Source organism: Thermobia domestica, chromosome 1 (genome assembly GCF_964235325.1).
Source record: "Thermobia domestica chromosome 1, izTheDome1.hap1.1, whole genome shotgun sequence".
In the NCBI taxonomy this organism is placed as follows: Eukaryota; Metazoa; Arthropoda; class Insecta; order Zygentoma; family Lepismatidae; genus Thermobia; species Thermobia domestica.
Genome location: NC_137454.1, coordinates 89,207,548 through 89,220,169, shown reverse-complemented (window position 1 = coordinate 89,220,169; position 12,622 = coordinate 89,207,548). Strand labels below are relative to the sequence as shown.

Below are 12,622 nucleotides of genomic sequence, written 5' to 3'. Positions count from 1 at the left end.
TTCCACGTTAATCAGTAGGTCCACGTCTCATATAGCCTCGCTGCTGAACGGGACGTAAAAATCAATCAATCAATCAACAGTTGCACACTTTCTTAAAACTATACTTATTTATTATTCCACTTGTTTATTGTTTGTTAGAAAATAATTGATGTAACATAGAGATTGGCTCTGCACTCTTTCTTTCTTTGGAGCCGCGGTGGCTCAGTGGTAGAGCTTTCACCTCTGGTTCCTGGGTTCGATCCCAGCCAGCGCCAAGTGAACTATGTGGTGAACAACTACAGTGTGCGTGTGTTTCCTTGAGGATCTCCCATTTCCTCCACTTTCTTCATTTCACCATTTCATTCATTACTCATCATCACCGTCTCCTTTAGCCTAACCGGCATAACAGTGGACGTAAAACTCAAAGATTTCCTTTCCTTTCCTTTCCTTTCCTTTCCTTTCCTTTCCTTTCCTTTCCTTTCCTTTCCTTTCCTTTCCTTTCCTTTCCTTTCTTTTCTTTTCTTTCTCTTTTTTTCTTTTTCTTTCTTTCTTTTTTTGTTATTAAACCAATCTAGTTCTATTATTTTTTTCTGAGAACATAGATGGCAGTACTTAACAACTACGTACCGGTACCTTCTTTTCGGGAGTGGAATAACATGGGTAGTTTTGGATACTCCAATAAAAATTTCGGAATGCGCTCCTGATTGCATTTCCAGAATATTTAATGTTCTTTATTTATTTATTCACACAATGCTGCACGAAATATATGCATTGGGGGAAATATTTCCCTAGCAAGGAAGAAATTTTTCTTTCAACGAGCCGAGAAAATTATTTGACGACAGGGGGAATCTCTCTCAATGTCCTAACCCATTTGATTCGAACCCTATAATCAGATATGTGCGTTTTGTTGTCAGATTTCCAACCAAAGACACAAGTAAATTTATCCAGATTCCGGGGAACCAAGCAAACTTTCTGGGCCTCCGGTTCCCTTTCCCGCTAAAGATTAACGCCTGTGACAACCAGCGTCGACTTCTAAAAAATATCATAGGCTAAATAAATTTCACATTCATAGTAACATGTGAATGACTTTTATGTTTGATCATTAAAGATCATAATTAGTGAAAGTTATTTTCTGCCAAATCTTTTATATTTGGTTGACAGTAATTGTAATATCATGCTTTCACATTGAATAAGTGAATTCAAGAGCATTTCAATCATGGTAACAGCAAATGCATATCATTATGAATCTCGCTCAGTTACTCCCAATCAGTGGCGTATTTAGGGGGGAGCTTCCGGGCTTAAGCCTCCCCCCGAAATCTTACTTACTATAGTAAAGTATATGAAATATCTGGCAGAATTTTCACATTTTCAGTCAAAGCTCCCCCCGAAATTTAGCAAAGGCCCCCCGAAACAAAATCGTGAATACACCACTGCTCCCAATATATAAGAAAGAAACTTACTATTCTGAAATTGTGTTCTTTTGATTAAGGGGATGTTGTTGGTTTGATTCTTTCAACACTTACATGAAATTAAAAAAAAAAAAAAACTTATCTGTACTTAAAATCCTTTTTACAAAGGATTGAAAAATTAACAACTTACAAATCGAAAGCGTATTTGATATTTGACCATTTATACATTCGTTCGTGTGTGTCTTTGTCAGGGAGGCAAAAAATCTCAAGAACTGCTTGATGGATTACCATAAGCGGAGTTAGGAATTGTTGCTGGGGGGGAAGCAGACCTGGGGGGCAAATCTTCAAAACAACCGTAGCATTGTTATTTTTATTATCTTATGGGTGGAATTTTTATTTATTGTCAAAAAGTTGGGGGCAATGTCCTCCCATGCCCCCATAACTCCGCCTATATGGATTACCATCAATTTTGGCCAGGTTCAAATATTAAGAATAGAAATGAAAAAACGAAATCTTTCGAGTTTTACGTCCTAAGGCTATGCCGGTTAGGCCAAAGAAGACGATGATGATGAGTAATGAATGAAATGGTGGAATGAAGAAAGTTGGAGGGAATGGAAGAACCCCGAGGAAACCCATGCACACTGTGTTTGTCCACCACAAAGTTCACTTGGCGGGGACTAGGATCGAGCCCGGGACCCCAAGCACCAGAGGTGAACGCTCTACCACTGACCCACCGGGGCTCCTTAAATATTTAGAATAGAGTTCGTTCATGGAGGTAATCCATCCAGCGGAAGTTGCAAAAAAATCAACAATTACCTGTTTTAACCTTGATCACTATAGAGGGAAAATATTAACAAATAGCGAAAGGATGGGTTTTTCAATCAATTAAACGTCCCAAGAATATATTCCATCTTTACTCTAGTTTCTCTACTAGAACTGGAAGTGGTAGAAATCTACTACCAGTTCCAGTTTCAATAATAAATGAGAAAATATGATGCCATACAAACCAAACTTCTTCACGTAGTGTACACTAACACTGCTACTTATTTGAACATTTATTTCTCGAAACAAACAACTGAAAACTTCAGGTAAGATGAAGGTGGCAGCAGGAATGGCTTAACATCCTAGGTCACCTCTAACTATTAGTGTTGTAAAAAAACGGTTTTTTTTCTGTGAAGTTTTTTTTTCAATAAAAAACATCGTTCTTTTTCATGTTTTTTTTTCAAATGTCTGTTTTTTTTCTGGCAGCTATTATTTATTGATTTATATTGAATACTATTGACATAATCAATAGAACTTGAGTCGAAGCCCTCGCAACTTACAAATCGTTTGTTTCCTTGTACCTATACGAGCAAAATCGTGTGATTATTCCTTTCGGACCCAGGACCAGTTTTGGCGTTTTCCTACCTTGTCAGTTAGTGACTTCTTGCTCAAAAACCATTTACCCTATTGATATGGTTAAGACCTTGTTTTTTAGAAAAGGAATGTGGCTGTTTTTTGGTGTACATTACATTGCAGTGTTGCGAGCGGGTGGGAAATTACTGAGGGAAATGTAGGGGTGAAAATTTACAAAAAAGTCCCTAACCGAATTTCAAGACGTTTTTGTATCTAGCACCACTATTGCCATATGGGTCCAAGTCACCTAAAAAATTTCTTTGATGCGTTGACAAGGTACAGTGAAAACCTGAAGACGCTGCCTTCCATTCAAAGAGAGAAAGAAAAAATTCTGTTTCCATACACATGAAATTTTGACACTTTTTACGCCTCAACAGCAAAAATCAACAGATATGCCGGGGCTACAGCTTCTCTAATTATCCTATTGAAACTTTTTATGGTGCGTTCTATAGGCTAAAGAGAAGGCTTTCAGGTAGTTGTACATTTGTTCCAACGTAGCGAGCAAGAGGGAAATAATAGAGGGGAAAGGGAAATTTGCCGAATTTTTCACTTAAAATCGGGAATTAGTTGTTTTGACTGGAAACACTGCCATAAAACAGACCTAAACTATCTGAAAGTAAACCTTGGTACCATAAGAATATATAGTACAAGTATCACGGCGATATCTAACAAAGTAAGCATGATTTTTTTTAAAAAAATTTCATTCTAACTTAGAAATGCACAATTTTCTTACCATTTACAGAGCATGGTTTATTATAAGCCTCAACTGTACTTCCCCTAATTATTCTACCGAAACTTTTAATAGTGCGCTGGGTAGTCTAAGGACGAGGCTTTCAGACAGTGGTACGTTTGTTTGAATGTAGCGAACAAGGGGGAAATAATAGAGACAAAAAGGGATTTTTTTAAAATTTCCCCCTAAAATCGGAAATTAGAATTTTCTGTAGCTGGCAACAGTGCTAGCAGACACACACAAACTATCTTAAAAGAAGCTTTGGTATCCCTATAATATATCCTACAAGTATTGTGACGATATCTAATAAAGTAAGCAGGTCATTAAAAAATATTTCAGTCTACCTAAAAACATCAAAGTTATCTTTCCACTTAGAGAACAAGGTCTACTGTAAACCTCAACTGTACTCCCCCTAGCTATCGTATTGAAACTTTCTATAGTGCGTTGTGAAGGGCAAAGACAAGACTTTCAGATACTGGTACTTTTGTTCCTATGTAGCCAACAAGAGGGATATATGTAATAGACAAAACACGTAATTTTCCCCTAACATCTTGAATTAAAATTTTCCGTAGCTGGCGACACTGCTACCAGACAGACGAAAACTATCTTAAAATAAACACTGGTACATTACTAATATATCCTACAAGTGTCATGGCGATATTTAAGAAACAATGCTTCTAATTACCAAAAATATATTTCGATAAACAGAAAAGTAGGGGAAAATCAAGAGTTAGAACCTAAATCCGATTTTTTCGTGCGTCCCCTAATTACCCCACTGTAACGATATGTACCCGAGTTTGTTCAGTAAGGACAAATGTTCGACTGGCGTAAGTTGACTTGCATTCGGATGTTTAGGTACGGTTTATAATAAAAATTTCGATTTTTTACCCAAATTTAAGATTTTAATTTCCGTAGTTGGCAACACTGCGTGCAAGCCCGTCCAATTGATGTCAACAATTAGGTGTCCATCCGACGTATCTACCCGACAAGTCTTAAGGAGGTCTCTCTACAACGAATGAAGCTACAGGGGAAAAGTAATAAACAAAATTCGAAAATTCTCGAATTTTTGACTGAGGAGAAATTTGAGAAGGAAATTCGACACACAGAAGAAAAAGAAACTAAAATGATAAACTATGGACCAACCATATTTGGCAAAATATATATATATACCGATATCTTAGTTAGTGACCATACAGGAGCGGATTGAAAAAGTGACATCCGTATGTGCCACTTTGGCCACTGGGTCCGAAAGGGTTACGAGTGTACATTTAATTACATTTTTTGACTACTAACTTGTGTTGTTGTAGTAATTATAGTTTCGACTAATAATAATATCGTTGTTATAAACAATCACAATCTCTCCTTTTTACATCTTAGTTATAATACTGATGCTGAGAAATGCAGGGTGTTTCAAAATGAATATCGGGGATTTAAGTCTTCGTAGTACTTATTACATTTTACGCACAATTATAAACAATACATCAAATAAAAGAACACCTCAAACAGTTTTTGCTTCAAGTGTTCGATGTGAGCTTCACTCGTCACATGGCACACATTGAGTCAACAGGTGAGAAAGGCCCATAAACTTTCCGCCATATGGCACAAAACATTGAATTCACACAGACGGTTGCACCGTAAATACAGATTCAGTCTTTGCAAAATTAAAACACACAAAGCTTTCTGGTCTCTAGTCTCCATCTTTGCTACTTGCTCTTTCTAACGGCAGACAGAGGAAATAATGCATGGCATGCGTGTGTACAAAACTGTTTGAGTTGCTCTTTCATTTGATAATACTTATAATTCTAAGTTAATTGTAATAGATACTACAAAGTTTCAAACCCTAATATTCATTTTGAAACACCCTGCATTACTTCAAACTATATCGTCCTATATTCATGTCTTGTATGTACACTCATGTCCAAAATGATTGTCGCATGTCTATAAATATGTTGTTGTAGGAATATAATTTGATAACGAATCTGCCTGGTATTTCTTATAATGTTAGTATGTGTATAATCGGCAAAGACATGTATGTGGTAAATTTCATGTCAAAACAGCAGTAAATAACAACAATAAAACGAAAATAAAACTTTCTTCTCCATTTAGCAACATTTTGTTTTACTCTTTCTCATTTTCGTATTTATAATTCTTTTCCTTTGAAATTTACCACAAATATACATTTTCCGATTATACACACTGCATCAGTATTAAAAGTACCCTGCAAAATCATTATCATATTATATTCTTACAAGAAGACAGTTATAGATATGTTCTGTCTTTTGATGAATAAATGTTCACAAAACAACTTAATTGTGATAAATGAATAAATGTTTATTTGCACTAACTACACAACAACTGCTAACACTTACAACTTACTGTTATATTGTCTTTTTTACGAATTCCGGAGGACCGTCTTGTATGGATCTCTTGGTGCCCAACTTGCTGACACTCACACACACATACTGTTTTTTTAAAAACAAAAGAGAAACGTTATGCAAACATAATGACAATGATACAAACTCACTATAAAAGTCTCTACATTCTCCCCTCTCTTGATTGAACCAAGTCAATCAACTTACACACAATCCACATGATCATTTTTTGGTAAAGGTACAATTTTAGTAATTGGTCTCTTAACAGTCCCTGTCTTACACTTTACACTCACTACTCTCACTAGTCCATCTTTTCCCGGAAACACTTGCTGAATGACACCTAATTTCCATGACAATGGAGGACAGTTGTCTTCTTTGATTAGAACCACATCTCCAATAGAAATGTTAGGTTGTTTTGTTGTCCATTTTCTTCTCTGCTGGAGTTCATGTAGATAATCCTGAGACCATCTTTTCCAAAAATGCTGCTTCATCTTCTGAAGGTGATTCCATCTTGATAATCGGTTGGTCGGAATGTCCACTAGATCTGGTTCAGGAATGCTCATCAAAGGTTCACCAATAAGGAAATGTCCTGGTGACAAAAATGAAGGATCATCGGGATCATTGGATAGAACGGTGATTGGTCTTGAATTCAAACAGGCTTCTATTTGTGTTATGACTGTGTTGAGTTCTTCAAATGTCAAAATCGTGCAACCTACTATTCTTCTTAAATGAAACTTAAATGACTTCACTGCACTTTCCCAAATGCCTTCAAAATGACTTGCTCTGGGTGGATGCCATGTAAATCCTTCTTGCACTGCAACATCTTGAATTGAGTTTTGAAATTGTTGTGAACTGAGTAGTTGTTGAAGCTCCTTAAGTTCTCGCTGAGCTCCAATGAAATTGGTTCCGTTGTCACTATAGATGTTCGAAAATTTGCCTCTTCTTGATACAAATCTTCGAAGAGCTGCTAAAAATGCTTGGCTACTCAAATCACTCACTAACTCCATATGAATCGCTTTGGTTGCTAAGCACACGAATATTGCAACATACGCCTTTGTCACTTTACGAGATCTAGTTCCTTGCTTAATCATTAGGGGACCGGCGAAATCCACCCCTACGTGAATAAAAGCTCGAGCTGGCTGTACTCGTGCTGATGGTAATTGACCCATGAGTTGTTCTGAGGCTGACGCTTTCAATTTAAAACAAACTAGACACTGATGAATGATAGATCGAACGACTTGTTTAGCTCGTGGGATCCAATATTTTTGCCTCAATGATGAAATCAATAACTGCGGTCCAGCATGTAACAATCTTCTATGTTCCGCTTCAATTATCAATTTGGTGAGATGCTCTTTAGGTGGTAAGATGATCTGATGTCGGCTATCATACGGTAAGTCGGAGTTTTTTAGCCGTCCTCCCACTCGTAGCAACTGTTCATTATCTATAAATGGATACAAAGATTTAAGTTCACTTTGGGATGAAACTTGGCCTGACGAAGCTAAGTCCTTGAATTCTTGCGAATAACTAACTTGTTGGATTAGCTTAATGCGTTGTTGTAAAGTATCACTAATTTCAGTAGTGGAAATAGTTCCTACTTTCTTCTCGTTGTGATTTTTACAATTGTAAATAAAACGACGACACAAACAAATAACTCGCAATAGTTTCCACAATGATGAAAATTTTTCCAGAAAGCTTATGTCACCTTCATAACTGACTAAAGATATGCTCGTTACTTTCCTTTCTTCTGGAACATCTTCGTCTACCACTTCTGATTGTTCGGGCCATGCAGATGATTCAAGCCATGCGGGTCCATGCCACCAAATATCTGCTTCCTTCAACTGTTTCGGATCCATTCCCCGTGTAATAATGTCGGCTGGATTGTCCATTGACGACACATGATGCCACTGGTTGACTGATGTGATCTCCTGTATCTCTGCAACCCTGTTTGCCACGAACTCCTTCCATCTGGCAGCTGGAGATGATATCCATGCAAGCACTATTTTTGAATCGGTCCAGAAGTAAGTACTATTCACTGAAATGTTTAATATCGGAATTATTTTCCGATACAGTCTGCTCAAAAGTACTGCCGCACAAAGTTCAAGTCTTGGTAACGTTACCTTTTTAATAGGAGCTATTCTCGATTTAGAACCCAAAAGTTTAACAGTAGTTTTGCCTGAAATGTCCACAGTTTTAACATAAATGCAACAGCCGTACGCAAGTTGACTGCTGTCAGCAAACCCATGTATCTCGACATGAACATAATTCTTCAATACTACACATCTATCAATTTGTATTTCGTTAACACTTGGAAGATGATGACACAGGTCTAACCATTGCTGATAGAGCTCTGATGGTATTTGATCATCCCAATTGATCTTATGGATCCACATTTGTTGTAAGAAAATCTTAAACGGAGTAACTACAGGGCTTATAAGTCCTAAAGGATCAAATATTTTTGCTATGGTCGAAGTCACTTGACGTTTGGTTGGTATGTTGGTCGTGAGACATTCTTTAACTGACTTGTTGGTGATGAGAAGATTATCTGATGTAGGATTCCACGATAAACCCAATGTTGAAACACCTGACTCGGACTCAAATTCAAACGGTAAGTGTATTTCCCTATGTTCTTCTGGCACTGCTTCCAACAATGCTGGCTCGTTCGAACACCATTTTCTTAAAGTAAACCCACTGCTTTGCAATAATTGAATAAGTTCTTTCTGAAGCTTTAACGCCTGTTCAACGTTATGGCATCCTGAGCTTACATCATCCATATAAAAATCGCGTTCCAATACTATCGCTGCTTGAGGATATTTACATCTTTCTTCTTCCGCTAACCTTCGAAGACACGCAGTCGCCAAATATGGTGATGATGCTTCACCATATGCGACCCGCTGCAACTCATAAATCTTGACTGGTTCCACTGATGAATATCTCCACAGAATTCTTTGAAGTCCAATGTCATCTTCATGAACTTTAATCATTCGATACATTGACTGAATATCCGCCGTAAAAGCAATAGGAAAGGTTCGAAATCTCGTGACAATTGAATGTAAATCTTGCTGGATTGTTGGTCCTGTCATAAGTATGTCGTTTAATGAAACCCCCGTTGAAGTCTTTGCAGAAACGTCGAAAACCACTCTTAGCTTTGTTGTGGTACTGGATGGTTTCAATACTGCATGATGTGGCAGATAACATTTCATACCATTATCTTCATGTTCTTCTTTCACTGGTTTCATATGATCTAATTCTTCATATTCCCTCATAAAGTTACAGTACTGCTCGTTAATTTCTGGACACTGCTGCAACCGTCTTTCTAGCTGGTAAAATCTACGAAGAGCTAAATTATATGATTCTCCTAATGGTTTATGGCTTGGCTTAATTGGCAGACGTACAACGAATCGACCACTGCTATCTCTGGTAGTGTTTTCCTCAAAGTGTCGTTCACATTGCTTTTCTTCTTGAGTCATGACTGTTGAATGTATAGTTTCGAGCTCCCAAAATGTCTGTAACTGTCTATCAATGTTACTTTCTTGCACAAAAAATGACACTTGTGGTATACTAGAATCTCTTGTTGTAGGAACTTTACCCGCCAAAATGTACCCAAATTCAGTCTCTTGTACTACTGGATAATTTCCTGGTCTAGTTAGTTTATGGGATCGCAAAATGTCCAAAAACACTTCCGCGCCTAACAAAATATCAATAGTATCTGGTTGGTGAAAGTTAGGATCTGCATACACTATGTCTGTCGGCAAGTTCCAATCAGCATGATCTAATGGCCTACTTGGAATGTTATCTGTTATTTTGAGCAAAACTAAACAGTTTACATCAATTGCAAATTCACGAATTCTTGATTCTATATGTACATCTACACAATGCTTTGTTTCACTAATCACACTATTAATACCTTGAATTGGAACTCGGTGTTTATTTTTAGGTAGACGCAACCTTTGAACTAAATCTTCAGTTACAAAATTACTTTGACTGGCAGAATCTAATAATACTCTACATGGATGTAATTTACCATTTGCATCTCGTACATTTACTATAGCAGTAGACAACATAACAGTAACATTTGGTTTTCCCTTGAAAATGCAATAAGAACCTTGTGTCATATTTTCCCTATTCGTATTAGAATGACTCGAAAAATTTCTTGATTGTGAATTAGCAACACTGGTTTTCTCATCTGATTTTGACATTACGTCATAATGCAGCAAGATATTATGTTTTTTGGAACAGCGTTTACAGCCACCTGATCTACAAGTCTTAACTTTACATTCTTTTTTGAGACAGTTGAAACACAATAAATTATCTCGAACATAGTCTTGTCTTTCTTTTGCTTCAGCGTTTAAAAATGCAGGACATTTAAACAACTGATGTATTAGGTTTTGTTTACAAAAGTTACAGAAAGACTGAGTTGTTGTCACATATGATTTGGTTGTTTTTTCTTTTTGTATTGGTTCAGCACTCTGTCTATTTTTATCGCCCCTTGACCTTGACACTACTTCCTGCGATGGTGTATTTTTTATAGTTTCAAATGCTTGACCCCTACGTTCCAAGAAAGCAAAGAACTCTGATAAGGGAGGGAAAGAATGATCTGTGATTTGTAACTCCCACGCACGCCTAGTGTTATTGTCTAATTGTGAAACGAAATGTTGAACTAACAAAACCTCTTCTAGTGGTGTCTGCAAATCTAAAGCTCGTAATGCATTCAAGTTACTAGTAGCTGTATTAATAAATTCTCTGAATTCTGATGTAGTTTCCTTTGCGATACATTTAATATGTAACAAATTACGGACATGAGTAGCTGCAATCAAACGCTTATTTTCATACCTGTCTTTCAATAATTGCCATGCAATTTTATAATTAGCTTCTGTAACTTGCAGATTCGCTATTAAATCATACGCCTCCCCCTTCAATGCACTCCTTAGGTAATGGAACTTTTGCAACACTGATACGTTATCGTTATTATGAATCATAACTTTAAAATTGTCTGAAAATGAAAGCCAATTTTCGTATCGTCCTTCAAATGATGGCAATTCAACACGAGGCAATTTTAATTGATCATTTGACACCTGATTCTCATTTTTCGAGGAATTGTTTGAATGAGATTCCTGGCTACGCTGAATAATAAAATCCTCTAGTTGCGCTAATACATCATAGTAACTGGTTTCAAAGTCCTCTCTATATGCATCGTCCTCTACTTGTTCGTAATTTATTTCTAACTGTGATTGTACTTCATCGAACTTTTTATACAACTCAATCATTGCAGTCTTACGTACTTTCACCTGACTAATTGTAGTTGTTGAATTAATATTACTTACGTAGTTTTGAATTCTTGTCAGTTGACTTTTGCACACACCACGTTGTTTCACTAACTTGCTTCTTTCTGAGTCCTCCATCTTGAAAAATATTGTAAGTCCACACTAACTAATAAACACAAGTCCACACACAAGTCCACACTGATGAACGTGTTCTCACTTATGTCTATTCACATAGTTTCCAGAAGAATTAATAAACGTCACTGCACACATGAACAGAACTACACAAAGAGCAATGTAACAATTGTTCACATACACATTCACAGTTTGTATCTAACGCTAGTTCACTGTGATCCGGTCGGAGCTGACCAATGTTTTGTCTTTTGATGAATAAATGTTCACAAAACAACTTAATTGTGATAAATGAATAAATGTTTATTTGCACTAACTACACAACAACTGCTAACACTTACAACTTACTGTTATATTGTCTTTTTTACGAATTCCGGAGGACCGTCTTGTATGGATCTCTTGGTGCCCAACTTGCTGACACTCACACACACATACTGTTTTTTTAAAAACAAAAGAGAAACGTTATGCAAACATAATGACAATGATACAAACTCACTATAAAAGTCTCTACAGATATACGACAATCATTTTGGACATGAGTGTACATATCATCAGGACTGGCCCTAGGTAATTTGTCGCCCTTTGCCGCCTCTCTCTTTCTCCAGAATGAACAAATCTTAAAAGTCACGATTTTAAGTATGCTACTCCAGCATGAACAACGAAGGGGAGGGGAAACTACATTCGCACTCAGAAAGGCTTAAATACTTACTACAAATACAATATTGTCGTGTCTGTTTTTTTTTTTCTTTAAATATTAATCTATTATGTTAGTGAAAGATAAAGCAAATAAATCTGAAAGATGGTAATCCTTTTTATAGAATTCAATATCGAGTTTCAACCTCAACATAACAGTTTGCAATTATAGTGCAACTAGCTCTTTTACCTTTATTTCTTGATTTTCCTTCTACATCTGTTATTTTTTTTAAATAGTGTTTCCATCTTCAATGATAACGATCTTATTTGCGACAAAGACAAGAGAAGCTTTCATATCAGAACTAACCGAAGGAGACAGGCATTCGAGAATTGAGTTCTTGTATTTGACAACAATCAAGCAATTTATTCTGGGATTTATTTTACCATTTGCTTTAGCACTGACCATGTGACTTAAACTAATGCGACCTAAACATAATTTATGAATGTAGTATTCAAATAGAAGGTCAGCTTAGTAAATTTAGCTACCATGATCATGAAGTCTGTCTCCAACAAAAAATATTTATTTTAAATAAAATACTTATGACAGATATTACAGCCCCGTGCAAATGCGCGTGTTGCACATATGGTAGAGCCAGCAATGCATATCATATATCTAGTCGACAAATTATTTATATATGATATTCAGAAAAATAT

The 12,622-nt window shown here is 36.5% G+C and overlaps 2 protein-coding genes across 2 annotated transcripts in view; both read right to left on the bottom strand.

The window, feature by feature from the left end:
• Nucleotides 1–12,622, bottom strand: part of LOC145687238 (uncharacterized protein KIAA0513) — an 87,582-nt gene that overhangs the window by 55,008 nt on the left and 19,952 nt on the right. The gene's annotated exons all lie outside the window — the stretch shown is intronic.
• Nucleotides 6,089–11,284, bottom strand: LOC145688640 (uncharacterized). The gene is made up of 2 exons (XM_081762964.1): nucleotides 7,588–11,284; nucleotides 6,089–7,326 (listed from the first exon to the last, which is right to left on the bottom strand). Exons 1-2 carry the CDS (start codon nucleotides 11,282–11,284, stop codon nucleotides 6,089–6,091), a joined length of 4,935 nt encoding a protein of 1,644 aa, XP_081619090.1.